At 36.3% G+C, this 18,453-nt stretch overlaps 1 protein-coding gene across 1 annotated transcript in view; it reads right to left on the reverse strand.

The window, feature by feature from the left end:
- PUDP (pseudouridine 5'-phosphatase) overlaps positions 1-18,453 on the reverse strand; it is a 62,008-nt gene that overhangs the window by 34,743 nt on the left and 8,812 nt on the right. The window contains exon 2 of the mRNA XM_026793798.2: positions 3,836-4,054. Within this exon, the coding sequence (XP_026649599.2) occupies positions 3,836-4,054 (219 nt within the window). The remainder of the gene's footprint in view (positions 1-3,835; positions 4,055-18,453) is intronic.

Below are 18,453 nucleotides of genomic sequence, written 5' to 3' on the forward strand. Positions count from 1 at the left end.
GCTGCAAAGGACAGTCAATTGCACTTGAACTGGAAAATAGTTTGCACATCACATTCTGCACTGGCTGAAGAGGACATGCAACAACTAAATCCCAGTTATCACGAAAACAGTACAGGAATGGAAAATGTCTGAAAGGCATACACAGTCACACAATCCTTAAAGATCTGTGCTTTGTGATAATGATGATGAGCCGAAACCCAGAGACAACAGTGAAAGAATAACAGTAGTTTCATAATCCTGACATGATTACAGAAACTGTTGGTAGCTGTATAATTTGGAGTTCAGTTTTTCTCACTTTATATATGCTAGGTTTATGCAAAAGCACACCTATATACATATAGGTAAATATACATATGCATGGTTTTCTTCTGTTCTGCTTGTCATTCCCTCATCTTCTGACTAAGCACTTCCCTGCAACATAGAAACACTCAAAATGCATTTGCAGAAACAGAAAGCCTACTGCATTACTCTTGTAGATAACAATGTCTGTACTCTGACACAAATATTTAGAAAAGCAGCACAGTGGCAGGTCTGCCATTTTTTAAGTGTAATCTTGGATTAATTTATTTCTATACTGAATCAAAATTACCATTCCTTAACATACTTTCAGAACTAAAAATAAATCTAACTGTGAAAAACTCCCAAATAGTTACCAGAAAATTCCATATTAGAAATGGAGGGTGCCTCTTAAACAAAATTTGTATTTTGACCACAGTCTGATGTATTGAAGCTTGTCTGTCAGTTTGGCCATACTGAAATAGCCCAAATTCTGTCTTCAGCCACTTATGTCTCAGAGGTGCTGTACCCTAAGTGGCATGCCTGTCATACAGCCTGCGCCATGGTTTAACCCCATCAGGACACTAATATCACACAGCTTCTCACTTTGTACGTGTTCCTACCTGGCGGGTCAGGAGGAGAATCAGGAAAAAAAACAACTTGTGGGTTGTTAAGAACAGATAATAATAAAAACAAAGAAGATAAGAACAGATTAATAATAAAACAGATAAGAACAGATTAATAATAAAAACAAAGTAATAATGTTAATACTACCAGTTGTAAAATGAAAGGGAGAGGGAGAGAGACAGATAAAATCTAAGAAGAGTGATGCACAATACAATTGCTCACCACCAGTTGACTGATGCCCAGACCATCCTCAAGCCACAGTTGGTCCCTCTCCCGGGTACCAACTCCAGTTTATACACGGGCATGATGTGCTATGGTATGGAATATCCCTTTGGCCAGTTCAGATAAACTGTCTTGGCCATGCCCCCTCCTGGCTTATTGTGCACCTATTCACTGGCAGAGCATGAGAAAATGAAAAATCCTTGATTTGGGGAAAGCACTACTTAAACATCAGTGTGTTATCAACTTTATTCTTGTACTAAATCCAAAACACAGCACTGCATAGAAGGAAATAAACTCTATCTCAGTCAAAACCAGGACAAGTTTCTTACTTGTCAGATGAAGAACTGCTTTGCCAATTAAATTTTCATTCAACTTCCACACTATCCTTAGCCATCTCTGACATACCTTTACTTGACTTAGGAATTTACAGCACTACCATCTTTGGCAAGATCATGTGAAGAGCTCATCCAGAAACAAGTGCCACTTTGTTTGAGCCACTTTTTCAAACATCATTGGCCACTGCTTAGCAGTGCTTTCCACCAAATCAAATTTCAATCCAATTTTTTTTAACAACTTTTAGAAACAGTTTGAAAAATAAAATGTCATCTGTTTTAACTGTCAAAAGATGATCAGAGACACAGCACATCAGAGTACTCTTACACCATGAGTATGACAATTAACTTTCACTTTCCTGTATTTACCTATAACCGTCTGAAAGATCAGTTCAGGCAGAGAACAATGGTAAACTCCAACATTACCACAATCTTACATCTTGCACAACACATTCAAGAAGCCCATTCTTAATTCAACAACATTAAGTGACTGTAGAATAAATCCACAATCCATTAATAAACATCCTCAGAAGATACAAAAAGACAGAACTGGATTAAAAAAATCTCATCAACTGAAGAACAGTTCTTAAAGAAACTGAATAGTAACTAGCGGGACACATTTTCCCCTAGCTTATCAGCTGTCATTATCCTGGTTTCCCAAAATTCATGGCAATTCAGCTTGCATCCTAGTTCACATCAATTCTACTTTAGAACATGGACTGAAAAATGTTATCATGTGTATTTAGTTAAACTGAAAAGATAATCAGTTGAACAATTTTGGTGATAATGAAAATGTTTACTTGCTTCTCCTAGTACAAATTTGGCTTGTTTCATCCATAATAGTCCAGCTTCAGTGAGGACAAAATTAACTTGAAGGCAGGAACAGTAGAAAACTTCATGTTTCCTCTGGCTAATCTGTTCCATCACCTTTCTAATTTCTAACTCTGTTCAAACCAGCTCAGCCACACTATCACAGTCTTCAGCAAACATGGAAGTTACATAGTCTCCTCTGTGCTACCCAACATTTTACCTAGTTTGTTCATCTGGTAATTTCTAAACCCATACAAGTTTTTTTTGTTTGGCTTGCAAAATATATATTTGAAAAGTCAGTCCCAGAAGCTTGAGATGAAAACCAAAAAAACACACATCAATCCAACTTTCTTGTTCTCTGGAAAGTTTAACTAGGCTTACAGTGTCAGGTGGATGTATAAGTGAGAGTGATGTAATGTGAAAAATCTTGCCTATAAAAGACATTAGAGAGAGAACTAAGTGAGAACTAAGTTGGACACAAAATATACTAAAGCTTTTTAAGCTGCTGAAAAAATCACACTTTTTATTTTTGCTACTTGTAACTTACTCCTAACATATCACATATTTTTAACTTTCATCTTCTTAATGCATTATAAAACTAAGTATAAAAAAGTTGGTCAAAAAATTAAAATATTAATGCACTGTAGAAATTGTCAGAACAAATGAGCACACATTCAAAGAGAAAAAATAATAACTGCTAAACATGTACAGTGACATGCAGTTATTTCACTTCTAATATCTTTTTTTGTACTCCTTCTGTTTTTGTTTTTTTTTTTTTTTACCATCATAAATTATTGATACTTGCTCCATAAAGTTTAACATTGTATATAAAATTAGCAGCAATGCTAGCTTTAGATCCTGATAGTGTTGCACAGCTGATGATTTCTCTCTAAGCATTTCAAATGTAAATATAATTCAATACAAAAGAATGCATTCACATTACAGGTAAGATTGGTCCTCTTGCTTATCTTGAGTTACCTCATTGAAGTTACTCATTTGAGCATCCTACATAATCATTGGTAAAAGACATATCTGCAGAAGGTAAGGAAATTCCCCTGTCTTAGGATAACTTAAAAAACCCTCCTTCTCCACTGACACACCCTAACACAGTAATTGAATTACAATTTTTGGGTTAGGTGAGAATAATTCCAACATAAAGAACCCATGGACACACATACTTTTATATGTGCAGGCAAATGCATCTGTGCCAAACAAAGACTGTGCTCATAGCCATGTAAAACACAGCTGCCAAAAAAAGTTACAAAAAATGTCTAGTTTACCAAACAGATGGCATGCACATGTATCTAGTCTTTATTGTTCTTTTAAAACAAGAAAAAAAGCTTTTCTCCAAGTAAGCAGAGAAAAAAAAAATTCTGTCAACTTTGATAGGTAAAATATCCTTTTTTAAACAGGTAAAAAAAAGGTAGATTAAGTAAATTTTCTAAAACAAGAGTAATGAAACAATCTGTAAGAGTGACTGCTTTATGGAAGGCAGATTACAGACTTCTACCTTGATTAGCATTTAAATAATTCCATAAAGAGCTTATAAATGCTGCAAAGAAACATACCTGGCATCAACCCAGAAGTATGGAATATCTTCTCCAGCATCGACTGACTTTCTTTGAATAACTCCTCTTTGGTTATTGGAAGATCTAGATGTTCTCGAATAATCCCTGCTGCTTCTGGGGCTTGTCTACCTAGAACCAAGGACTTCACATCCCAGGTATAGCTCTTTCCATAACGCCTACAGATCTCGTCATACACTTTTGTGTAGAGAATCTCAGTATCTGAAAAAAAAAAAAAAAAGAAAAAAGAAATTTAAACCTATGTACAAACAAGTAGACAGCTGGTTTTGCTAAGAGACCACATAAAAGGTCAGAGCATGAACTGCCAGGAGCCAGAGGGCATGGAGCAGAGTGGATAAAATGCCTCTTTATTTGCAGGAGGGAACCAAGGCTTCTCCCATTACCTCAAAGCTACCCAGGTTTTTCAAGCAGTAGTTTCTGCATTAAGAAAATGTATCTTAGGGTCTCAACAAATAACTATCTGGATCTTGTCTTTCATCATCTTTCTTCACTATCCAAGTTGGCAAGCAATGTCTTAATTTAAATACTCTATGTATGCTTTTCATGAGAAAGAAAAAGAGGGAGGGAGGGAGGGAGGGAGGGAGGAAATCTGGTACTTTGAGGGGATGCCATTACATATTCCATGTAAATTGAAAAAAGAAAAAAGATTTAATTATTTAAGAGTGTCTTTGAGAGGAAGCTTCTAAATGCCTTCAAAGACATTATGGTCATTATAACAAAGCTGCTGGCACCACTGCATTTACAAGAGATTACTCAAGCAAAACACACTCACTTGTATTTCCAGTGGATTTCAGACAAGATCAAACTTCAGATTGAATTTTGGCAGTGATACTATCAGCTTATATCTCAAAGGTGGTTTTAGGTTTAAAGCTATTTTTTTAAAATACAAACAAACAATTAATCCTTTCCTTCCCTCCTCCCCCTACAAATTTTTAAAAAAGAAGGTCTTTAACATTGAATTTAACACTAATATGGGGATTACATGTACTTCCAGCTCTTGTCTTCATTTCAGCAAAGATCTCAAACACTGCCTTCTGTATCTCTAAAAGATATGTCTATTATCACCACTATAGAAATAAAAGGCAAAAGCAAGGAAAGAAAGAAGTTGCTCTTACGAGATTTATTTAGAGAAACTAGGGACTTCACTTATCAACATATCCTTTGTCATGTAAAATATTTTTAATGGAGATAATAAAATAGGGAAATTATCAATGTGGATATTATGTCACTTTCTGAGTACATAAGAATTGTGCAGGAGTGATTAAATGTTAAGCTTTAACAAAGATACCATGAAGAACACAGGCTGAAGAAAGAAGTACAGAGCCCATGACCACAACAATGCCAAGACCTTCCCTGCAGTCTGACAATGTCATCCTGAGATCAGCAGACGAGTCTCATCTGAAAGCAAATGAGAAACACAGGGGCCATTTCACCATCATGTGTACCCACAGGATGCAGAATAGATTCTCTGCCACCTGTCAGAGCGCTCTAGTCCATGTCTCCTCTCAGTAACTAGAGGGGATGTTGCACCAAAAGATCAGATGAAGACCCAACATACTTGTCTGGAATGCTTAACAGAGCACCAAGGGGTTCACAAAACCCTCTTCCCTTAAAAATAGAGGAAAAGGAACTTGTACTACTCTTTGTAAATGCTCTTCAAACACCTACATATAAAGGAAAAAAAAAAAAGGAATCCTGGAGGTCCCTAAAACACACAGGAAAGGTACCACAACAGAAACACAGGCAAATGGGCTCTGAAAAGTGCTAAGCTGGCTGACACAAGAAAGGAATAAAGAAAAGAGAACAATAACAAAAATTCCTCAATTTTGCTTGAAAATGCCAGCTGGTACTCTCTGCAAGCCAGGAATGTAAATTAAGAATACAATTTTTTAAATTCACAGCTCTCACTTTCCTTTTTTTTTCTTAATAAACTAGTTTTTCTCCTGTATCTCAGACTCACCAGGTGAAGGACATAAAATTCTTATTCTAAGTTTAAATTTGAAACTGAAAATCAATCCTCATCCTATTTAATAGTACAAGCTAAGCAGAATTAAAACAAAGCAAGGAAACAAAAAATTCTAGAACATGAAAATTTTCCGATGGGTCTATACAATAATTACACATTAATGTATTTGAACTGAAAGGTTCAACTTTATTGCTAAATATACTACTTTAATAGTGTCCTGCATTTTTAATATTACATAGCTGACTTGTGAATGAAATTTTATTTATTTTCCTTAAAAAAAAAATCAACATTATTTTAATTTTCATGAGTAGATGACAAAAGCATGGATGTTGGCATTTTACTTGCTGAAATAGGTATGTTTCACTACAGCACACAAATCAAACCTGAAATCTGAGGAAAAATATTATGTACACATGCAGTGTACATAATCCAACTGGAATCTGAGAAGATCACTGCTGATAAAGCTGAATTTCTATATGCATGTATAAGAGAAAAGGACATATTTCTTTTGATTGAAGACAAAGGAAGATCTCTATGTTTCCCTAATAATTAAAGAGCATTACACAAATACTAAATAATGACATAACTTCAAGATTTCTTATTCCTATTGGAAAGGAACAATCTCAGAAAAAAAAGGGCAGGCTAGCTTTTTCACCATTGTAACAAGAAAGAAACCACACACAATTGAAAGGATTGATCAGAGTTTAAATATATCACTAAAGCATAATTTCATACTACTATAAATCTACTCTACAAAACAAATTATATCTAGCTCCCACATATGAATAAAACCCATTGATAAAATGACACAAGCAAGAAGAATTGGAAGTTAAACTCAAGTGCCTAATTACAAGCACCTACTGGTATTTACTCTGGTATGTCCAGGACATCCACACACATCTAATGTTCAAAAGGTAATTTGGGCATGACTCACAGTTCATGGCATAAGCAGCCAGATGATGCCCTACAGCATCCAAAGTGTTTCACACTCACACATTTCAGCAAGTGAATCCAGCCCCAGCTGCAATCCTCCATCAGGAATACAATCTGAGAATACAACTGGGCATATGTGGCAGTGGCCTGTTCTAATAATGGAAAGGAAAAGCAAGAATTCTTAACTCCTGCAATTTTGAGTAAATACATAAGTTTTCAAAATACTCTTTTATCTTTGGTTCTATCTCTTGAAATATCTTTTATGTGGACATTATCAGCACAATGTACTGTCCATCTGTTTGCTACATTTCACTGGGAATGAGTAATATTCATTCCCTAGTCACATATCTTCTAGTCATTTTTATAGTGACCCTTCTTCAATATAAAAGCACAATCAGCTCCACTGGTGTTGTTTAGAGTGTGTAAAAGCCAGCCACAATAAATACAAATAAAGTGACCAAAATGACAGAGGCACTGGATTACTCAATTTGTGATCTGGCACAAAAGCATGCTGACATGTATTCAGGAAAACCTGCAGGTCACTTGGAAACACACCACAGTGAATATATGGAGTGCATGATCTGCTTGAATCACTGCAGAGTCACAATTAGATGTGCAGAACTACCTAGGCTGGGGGTACAGCAAGCATCAAAACAGTATGTAAGCCTCATGTTTATCACTTACACATAAAGACAGTTTAAGACAGAAAATTCTGACTTCATGAATACAGAACTTAACTTTTTTAGAAGGTTATACATCTTCTAATTGAATTTTATGTTATTATTCTAAAATAATCTCTAGTTTATCAAGTAAATGAGATCAGTAGGCATGAAACCTCCTTTTAGCCATAGCTCATCTTGTTTTGAGCCATAGCTCATCACTAGTTTTGAGTTCTTTGAATAACCCATTTTTCTAAATAACCCATCTATAGCAGACAACTGTCTTGCAGTTTGTGTCAAAAGGTCATTTTGCACTTCCCCCTCAACATTCTTCCATTCACACTCTCATTACTATGAAACCTAGTTTAAAAATGCATGACTATGGTCACCCATGATGGCTAAAAGGAAAAAAACCCAGCAATTTTACAGCTGACCTCAAAATCACTTACAGCAGCCTAGCAAAAGCAGGGATGAGGAAAGCAGGCAACAGAAATTACTTTTTGCATAATAGCCTAACTGCTAGAGCACTAGCTCAGAAAAAAAAACTCCGTCCTTCAATCCATCCTAAGGGCCTAAGGCTGTTTTTCTAACATACCCTGATATTTTTTATGCTATTATGTTATGTGCATATATATACTTGTATACAGATAAACAATTTATATGCTTGTACATATATATATGTATATATATATGTGTGTGTATATATATATATATATATATATATATATTATAGATAGATAGCATACAGGCCTTTATTTCATATATTTACTTTTATATGGTGTATGTATAGAACTGTGTTTTACAGGCAAAAGTGTCCTTTAAAGAATGAAACTGAGGATGAGTACTAGCCAATGAATACAAATCAACCTGGAGCCACTTAAGGGCTCGTTAAAGGGATGTGGTTCAAAATGCTTAGCATTGAAAATACACAAGGAAAAGGAATGTTTCATTCTTCACCATAGCATTCCCCCATTCCTTCTATGAACTTGTTTAGGAAGAAAAATGAAATCTAAATTTATCATCTTAGACATACCCACTTCACTGCCACAGCAGGAAATAAACTCTGTTTTCACACATGCTCAAGTGAAACATTTGAGCCATGCCTACATGTCAAGGCTGATGTACCCAACCAGGCAAACTGAACCTAAAGGCAGTCTGGACCACCAAACCAAGGGAAATGCTGCTGTCATATTCATGTCTTCTACCTTTCCAATCTCATAACCAGTACCATTTAAATTCATCTTACTGCTCCCTGGAAGTTAAAGGAAGGTGAAGTATCTATTAAAATAAACATCAAGCACCAAATAATGGCTACTTCAAAATCATAAGCTACTTACGAAGAACAAGTTATTTAGTAAACCATTTTACATGATTGATAAACCATTACTTCTAAAGATACAAGAAAAAAGTAATTGCTGAAAATGAAAATTACTGCTTCCAATTTAACTGAGTAATGATTTGTAAACCATTATATTTTTGATTAGCACTTAGAAAAACTCACTGAAAATATCCATTATTCATTTTAGTAAGGAGCAGGTATAAGACTGTTCTGGAGCTTTAATTTTTGCAAACCTACTTCTTATTTTCCCTTGTACCTGAATGTTAATGTAAGTACACTCCAAGGTAGGCAAAGATGTTGCATTGTGATTACTTTACTAGGTCCAGAGAAACATGTTGCTAGTGGCTAATTCAGTGCTGTCAGTCTGTTTGCCCTTCTCTGAGAGATCCTACCATGAATTCAAGTTACTGCTAACAGGTTTAAAAAGGAAGTAAATTTGATTCTCAAACAACAGCAGCTGTATGAAACTGTTCCCAAATGAGTGTCACGTATTTCCCCCTGTGGGCTTGTATTACTAGGAGAATTTTTCAATGGCAGCTACAGAGGAAGCCAATTTCTCATTTTATATGCAGAGAAACATGGTATTTCTATGGGGAGAGGAAGAAACTTCTGAACAAATGCAGAAGGCTTTTAGTTTACATTAATACAGCAGATATATCTTAATGCTATCTTGTATTCATATATACACCTTATCCTTCTTTTTTAATGCCACAGTGAAGGGAAAGAAATAGTTCACAAATAAAGCATGCAAACTTTTTCGATGTGGAGCTATAAACAATACTCTGGCACCAATGCAAAACAACACATGAAAACGTAAAGAAAGTCTGTATTTCAATTCCAGAGCATGAGGGAATCAAACTTTGAAATACAAAGGCAATATACATGACTTAATACAAAACATTCTAAAAATGTACTTATTAAGCATCATCTATGTGACAGCATCTCATTAGTTTAAAAATAGAAAAGCTAATGATTCATAGAAACTGCCTGATATGCTTTCTTAGGCTCTTAACCATTAAAGACAGAACTATGCAAACATCAGTTGAAATGATACCTGCAAAACCCTGTCTGTTGGGTGGAAATCTACACTTTACAGAGACACAGCTTCTTAAAACCTGTATGGGGAGACTCAAGTCAGGCAACAGTTTTACTATCATTACTGCATGAGCTACTATACCATGGAAATTTATAGAAGCACAATTACCAGCTCTGAACACCCTATCAGCTTACAGTATATTCACAAGGAATTTAGCCTTTCACCATAGGGTACCTCCTCTTCTTGAGATGTTGCTGAAAACAGAGCAGCAGTCCACTGGCCCAAGGAATATAAAACAAGGTTTTAAAAGTTGTTTTGAACTTAGATGCTCCAAGGAACTTGTGTAAAACCACTACCCCACAAGGTGGATGAAACCAGAAGGGTCACTGTGTTATCAGTCAGCAGAATAATAGCTAATTGTATCTTCTTAATTAAGAATCTAGTGGGTTGGCCCTGGTTGGGCCAGGTACTCAGCCAAGTCCCAAGCTACTCTGTCATTCTCCTCCTCAGCTGGACAAGGGAATGAAAATATAACAAAAGATTCATGGGTTGAGATGAGGGCAGGGAGTGATGACCCACCAGTTACCATCACAGGCAAAACAGACACAATTTGGGGAAATTATATCTGAAAAGGGGAATAAGAAATAAAACCAAATTTTAAAAAACCTTCCTTTACACCTGTCCCATCCTCCCGGGCTTAGCTTTAGTCCTAACTTCTCTACCTCCTCTCCTGCGGCAGCACAGGTGAAAGAGAAGAAGGGTTGTGGCCAGTTCATCACACATCTCGCTGCTCCTTCCTCTGCAGGAGTAGGACTCCTCCAGCACCTGGAGCACATCCTCCCCCTCCTTATTCACCAACCTCGATGCCTGCAGGCCTGTTTCTCTCAGATATTCTAGCTCTTCTGCCCTGGCTGCTGTGGTTCAGCAGGTGTTCCTCACCTTATTAAATGTTATCCCAGAAGTGCTTTCACTGTCACTAATGAGCTCAGCCTTGGCCAGAGGCAGGTCTTTCTTGGATCTGGCTCTGTCAGACATCAGGGAAGCTTCTGGCATCTTCTCACAGAAGCCACCCCTGTAGCCCACCCTTCCACACAACTCCTCTGCTACCAAAACCTTGTACAAAAAGCCAAATACAAATACATACTTTCTCTGGGAAGAGCTATCTATAGGAAACATAACCCTCCTTAAAAAGATATCCCAGAGTTGTTCTGTTTAACTCACAACCTAAAAGAGCAGAAATGGAAAAAAAAAAAAAAAAAACTTGTGAAAGGGGAAAAGGGTCAGGAAACTTCATTCCTTCCTCAAAAAGAAAAACAACATGAGGCCACAGGGAAAATTCTCTTCAGCACATCACAGGTCTCTCCTAATACTAATTTCCTTATTCTCAAAACACTTTCATCTTTCTAAGATTATATGCATATATTCTCAAAGAGATTATATATATATATATATATATATATACATATATATGTATATAAAGATCAAGCTGCAAATTCAAGATGTTTGACTTTCAGTGCTACCTGTTTCTAAATCACTTTCTATAATACTGCCAAAATGTCTGTTTCGTCAGTAGTGGAAACATTTTAAAAGACAGAGTGGCTTCAATAGGAAAAAAAAAAAAAACCCACATTATATTTCTACTGTGGCCTTGGACAATGTTCTAAATTTAATGGTGGCAATGTGTCAAACATTACTACCACAGAGAAGGTGTAGAGAACAACAGATTAATAAAGACAATCTCTTCTGTCCACTCAAGTGTCTAAAATTTTTGAGGTAAATCTGTTGATGGAGTGATTTCTCTGCAGTGATGACATCAAGAGCAGAAAACCAAACATCATCAAATGTCTTGGTTTTCTAAGAGCAAGGACATTTCATCATGGCTGACTATTGTAGCAAGCTGAATTGCTGCTAGCATAGTCCAGGGTAAAGAAGCATAAAGGACTTTCGCATAATATCCACAGATGTTTATTCAGCCACAGGTGAGATGGTCAAGCCCCAGACAGCACACAAGGAGGATCCAGCTTTCTCAAGTACAAAGGCCAATCAGGGAATGGAGGGGAGTTTCTCAGGGACATAGGAGCAGACATAGGAACAGGAGAAGGGCCAGTGGGGTCTAACAGCTTTTTGAGGGAAGCTTCCTGTGTCTCCCTAGACCAGCAAATGCACCCCCAGGGTCTCCACAGACTATCTACATACAAGAGCAAAGTGACAGAAATACTGTAGAAGACCTGGTCACAATAACTCTTTAGTTGTTGTATACCAGGCACTTCTTGTACTAACTCTAATAACTAAACTAACTAAAATACACAAAAAAGAATCAGACGTCTGAGATTCATAAGGCAAGTATGATACAGCAAACTGAAAATTATGTTTTATGAGCTGCAATGACGGTTGCTTGAAAACTGTAGAGGAAAATTCAAACCCATCATATAGATACCAATAAAAGGAACTTCCAACACAACATAACAGGGAACTTCCACAGAGGTGAGCCATAGGCATTTCTGAAGATGTGTGACCACAGCCCTTACGTCCCATGTGGGACTGAGGATCAGAATAGAGGGCCAGTCTCACAGACTACTCAAAGGCCTCACGCAACAGCAACAGTTGTCCTGCCTCCAGACTCAGCAGTAAGCCAGAGGCAAGTTCCAACTGAGTCTTAGATCAAATACAGTCTGTAGCCCAGAGAAAGACTACCCAAAGTTACAACTGTCACAAATGATGGTTTTTTTGTTTCCCAACCCCATTGGTAAAAGTACAGAAATACTGGAAGAGTGCAAATTGCTTTAGAATATAATCAACTTGCTTAAGATTGTCAGGATGAAACAAAACTTATATTTGGCCATAGAGACTTTTAACTAAGCCCTATTGAACCCAGTGAGAGATAGGTACATAAACCATAGAATGGATTGGATTGAAAAGGACCCTTCAAACACAACCTATTCCAATTCCCTGACAGGACACCTTTCACTAGATCAGGTTGCTCAGAGCCCCACCCAACATACACTTTTGTGCTTCTGAGCTAAAACACCATTTGTACTCCAGAACCTGAACCACAGGCTGGCAGATGCTGCGCACTGAGAACACCTCATATGGGAAAAAGAATTCACAGGAAATTAGGCCAGTCACTCAAGTGCAGTCATACTCTATCAGTACAAGGTCTTTGTAACAATACTCCCCAACAAACTGCTACTTACAGAGTTTAGTACATAAGAGATTTTTAACAGCATTCATTTTCTTCATGAGTATTTACACACTAATTCTCAGTCCTGATGCTGAAAAGCTGCATAGCTTTCCTCCCAGTATGTATCTGAAATTTTGCTAAAAAGCTTTAGCCTCTCTGCTTATGTGTTTTAGTCTACCTAGTAATACTAGCATTACTTAGTAGAAATTACTAGTATAATACTAGCATTACTTAGTAATACTAGAACTTTCACTATTTATTTAATAGTATTAATTCTAACTACAGTTCTTTAGGTAGAACTACAACTAATTTAGTTATTATATAACTAAAAATAGACTGAGTTAACTTCCATTAACTGGAAAATCTTACCAGAATATTTTAAATTAGCCTTCTGTCATGAAAATTATTGCCCAAAATTTCTACCTCGGATCATATAAAATCTCTACTTAATATGGCAGATGCAGATTGATTAAGAAGCCTGAAAAACAATAGCAAATAGCATCAACTACAGTTCAAGTAAGACATGGAAAAAACATTTCAAAATTAAATATTTGATGCAAAATACCCGTGAAAGGATTTCAAATCACCTCAGTTTGAAACCACCTCAGGGACATTCATCTGCAAAAATCTTCATCCACTCCTATGCTGCTGTAAGGATTTAAAAATTATGGTTGCCTGCCTCAAACATTGTTACCACTGAAGGACTTTGCCCATTGTGGCAAACTGTAAAGAAGAAAACGCTCATCTGCAACCACTGAAGGTGTCTCCCCCAAATATACCTGGATTGATTCCTGGAACTTGGACAGTAAATTAAGCCACCTGACAGGAACTTGAGAAAAGATAAAGGTGGTACTGTTGTCTAAATGTTATCTCAAACTAGAGAGAGGTAAAAAAAGCTGGGGGACAAGAATATATCACTGATTATGGACAAGAAAAACCAACTGAGCAACACTGCTAAAATCAGCTCAGACTAAATTTGGCAAGGGGAGATCAGAACCCACTGACTCAATAAACCCCCTGACTCAAAACTCAGAAAGACTGGGCACGGGATTAATTAGCATTAGAAGTGACGGAATTATTTAACCAATAGAGTAAGAGAATTATGTAGCCAATGAACACCAATTCCTTTGTTTGCTAAAATGTATAAATAGTGAAAATTTTTAAGCAACTTTGGGACCTTCACCACCAAGAAGCTCAGGCTGAAGAAGAACCAATGGGATGCCGCTGGATCCATGGGTGGTGACTATATTATTCTGCTTGATCTGTCGGTCTGTCTCTCCCTCCTCTCTTTTTTTAATCTTTCTACCTTACATTTTACTGTTAAACAAAATCCATATTATTGATTTGGGTGTATGATCTTGCTCGTACCTTAATTTGGATAGAGGCATCTCTCAATAATGAGATCTTAAATCTGCACACAATTATTTTATTGTAGTAGAAGTAACACAGACAACATTTAAAAGTTTGGCACATGTCAGGTACCTAAAGGCTGAAGTACTGGATCCAGCGCTCACTTTCAAGTAAAATGTTTCAGCTTTTAAAGCTTTTCAGAGAGTGTCCCTGTCTTTTGGCAAAGAGGAGATGATCAAGAAATCTTAACTCCCATGCTTGAGTCAAACTGACCTTGTATTATTTTAGCACATTATGAAAACTTTAAAGAAGAAGAAGGTCTTTGAACACCAAAATGCATTTAACCTAAATACTACCATCTCTTGTTTAAAATGGGAAAAATAATAAAACAGTATCAGAGATGTTTTAGAAGAAGACATAAAACTTTATATACAGTACAATCCTGAAAGAATACTGTAATTGCAAAAAGGTTCAGAGAGAGAATCTCACTAACATGTCAGTGAACCCAATACACATGAGGACTACAGGAGAAATGGAAACTTGGAAGGAAACTCTCTGACAGTAGCTATTAGGGTTATATTTTTAGGTATCTCAAAGAGGAGAGAGGCTGAATCTTCTTTTGCTCGAGAGTGGTTCTGAGCATAATGGAAATATTACCTTATGGCTCTCTTTTGAGTGTGACAGCTTAGAGTTACAAGATGCACTGCTGTGTATCCTGCTAAATGAAAAAAATGTGTTCAGAGACTCAAAGAGTGCAAGAAATTTCAGTCCATCATTTCATTCTTCCGTATGAGTAATGTGATAAAAATAAAGAGAGATACTGAGAATTGAACTAGAAATCATTCCACTTTCCCTCAATCTTTCTTTCCTTCTGCCTCAGTTCTGCAAGCTGAGGTCAAAGTTTACAACTTGAGACACAAACAGCCTCACTCTCCAGTGGCTGAAATTTAATAAGCCTGACACAGGAGTTACTACACTGGGGTGTTCTTAGTTTTACTGCAACATTGCTTGCAAAAGACAGGCTGGGAATTTATATGCTCAATAAGCAGATAGAAGAGATTTGTTTACTTTACTTACAAAATAGCCTAAACTTCCTTCACTCTATCTAAAAAACAAAGAAGGAAAAAAATCCAGTATCCTTTCTCCCACAATCAGCAAAAGGAAAAGTGTCTGATTTATTTGCTGAATACATTCAACTGAGCCACTGAACTTAATGACTTTTAGATTAAAAGTCCTATATTTTTGACCCATTATGTTTTTAAACTGTTAGAATACATCCTAGCATATAGTTAGAGCTGCATAACCAGAGTAACTTACATGTTTCCTAAATGTAAGGAAAAAACAACTATGAGGTGTACAAGCTCACAGCTGGTCACCCAAAGAGCTTTCTTTTCTGCCTGCACACACTCTAGGCCACATCTTTCTAACAACCTCTGGGAATTAGTTTTCAAAGAGATTAAAAACTTTTCACAAAAATTCAAACCTGATAATCAACAAGCAGAAATACCTTTTTTTCTTCTATTTTCTGAAAAGCAAATCTAACTATTAATAAGAGAATCCAATTGTATACAACATTGCAATCAGAGAAAAGAGAACTACACACTGCTGACTACAGCTACTGTCTATACTTTCTAATACAAAGGGTTGCTTTAGCCATTGATCTTGTCATAAGCAAAGAGATTGGAGATTTTGTCCTTGTGTTAGGTTGACACAGACCATGGTGGTATTGCTACAGGGCTGTCAGGCTCTCATAATTTCTGTTATGAACTCGTATTCTATACAACTTAAAAATTTTTCCACTAACAAATAAAACTGAAATTACACAAAAAAATAAAGCCGTTTTCTTTAGGAGAGGGATTTCTTCTTCTCAGTACTCTCTATCCTAATTATTAATTACAGAAAACCTAGCATGTCTCTTGAGGTTTTAACTCCCTACACTGGACTAACAGAGGAGCTTAAGTAGCTCTTGAACTGGAAATAGGAAGCATTTCCACTGTCAGTACTAAAGCAATTAAATTGCATCATCATTATTCTGTGAAAAAATAATTTCTTTGGTAGTCTGCAATTGTTTCCAAGGCTCCACTATAGACAATTAAAGTGGGTAATACATTTTCCATAATTAGACTGCCATTAAGTACAGTTATACAAAAGCTGTAATCATAGATAATTGTAAATTTTTTTTTTGAATATATGATTTACGCTTCTGGGCTTACATTATCAATGCCACTTTTTTATGGATTGAAGGAAGGGAGTAGCTACTGTTATATAAACAGAACTACAGCATATTGTAACCAATTCCTTTACTTTTACCTATAGAAAGTCCAGTACCTGCAAAGTACTCCATATTATACATTTGATATCCTACATCACCTAGGTATTGGGCACTTTTTAGCCAGTCATAATACAATCTTTCTGAATTATGTACTTATATGATGCTCTCCTCTAGGAAAAAGAATGTCATAAAGAACATGGGGTTTGGGAAAAGTTTTTTATATGCACTATCAAATCAGCTGCCAAGTCAAGATGACTCAGATAAAATGAGAATTTCAAGATGGTAGTGAGAATAATTTCTAAGAAAATCAGATCAAATCTCAGGGTTTTTTTGTAACCCAACAACTTAGAATTTTATCTTGTTAATGTTAAATCCATATACTCACTACCTACTCTTTAAAACAAGTTGCAAAATAAAGGGGAATAGTTCATTTCTATTTTGGAAAAGACAAAGCCATGATAAACAGTAAACTATGCAAAATGAACTCTGAATCAAACATTCCAATAAATTAAATTTTGCAATACTCTGGAATTTGCAATCAACTGACACATACAACATTTGACATTTTAGAACACACAAAACCAGAACAGCAACACTACTTGCTCTTTACTCCTAGATACCTTCATCCATGAAAAATGAAAACATTTAAATTAAAAATGGTAAATATAATAAAAATATGATCTACAACAATAATAACAGTGAAAGTTATTAGGCAGCAGAATAGCAATTAGATAGACTACAATACCTTAGTGGCCCAAATACTTTCATTTTCCTGAGACATGTTCCCCATGAAACACTGTTTTTAATTTTTAAAGACTAGAAATTTATTACATTGTGATAAGCTCTTTATGGCTCCATCTCCCCTGAGCCATAAAGCAAAGAACACTTTGTTAGTCCAGCAATAATAATATAATGCTATAGAGAAGACTCAGTCCTAGCATGAAAAGATCCACCATTTCACATGGTGCAATTTTTTGTAATAATGATCTTGTAGCAGAATGCTGACTTTATCCATGATTATGTCACTTTACAGGCATGCACGAGTATACTCTTCTGCCCTGGAGAGACAGGTCAAAGGATGTTCCTATACGTAAATTACAAAACAAGCAAAGAAAAATGTCTTTACCATAGAACAATTTATTCAAATGAAACATGTCTCAGTATACTCGTGCTCCATCTTAAACCATTAATTTCTCGTACTTCAAGCCTTCTGATACACTATAATCCTATTTTTTTTCATTAAATACACATCATCTTTTACTTCATTCTTCTTGTACTAGTACATATTTTTTCCTCCTGTTTAGAAATGTTCCCAAATGACCAGTACCAGTGTCAAACTCATAAAACATCCCAATCCAAAAAATATAATCCCACTTATTACTGGTCAGTAATCAAATAAAGGTATATTCTATTAGTTTGAATAGATAGTCTGTTTAAGCTTACATTGCGCACAAATGGAGCAATTAAAGCAGAAGACATTTTTGAAGACACAATGTTCCAAAAGATGCCCTGACATAAACAGGCTATTTTATGTACACCGTGACACAGTGATAAAAGAACCTGAATGAACGCATATTTATGCACAGCTGACAATCCATGCCCAGGGCTGAGCAGCCTTGCAGCAAAGCCAGCGAGTGCAGCACGTGCGAGCACAGGGCTGCTGCAAAGGGCGAGCACGAGCCCATCCTGTGGAGAGCAAAGGTGACACAGGGCCCTGTTACAGCAGGTCAGAGAGCACACATTAATGAGCTGGGACAATGAGACACTCTAACACTGCCCATATTATATAATGACAAAGGTCATGAGCACTTTCACATAGATGTTAGACAGAAAGACTGGAATGACAAAAAGTAAAGTGGGCTTT

Source organism: Zonotrichia albicollis, chromosome 2 (assembly GCF_047830755.1).
Source record: "Zonotrichia albicollis isolate bZonAlb1 chromosome 2, bZonAlb1.hap1, whole genome shotgun sequence".
NCBI classification, from domain to species: Eukaryota; Metazoa; Chordata; class Aves; order Passeriformes; family Passerellidae; genus Zonotrichia; species Zonotrichia albicollis.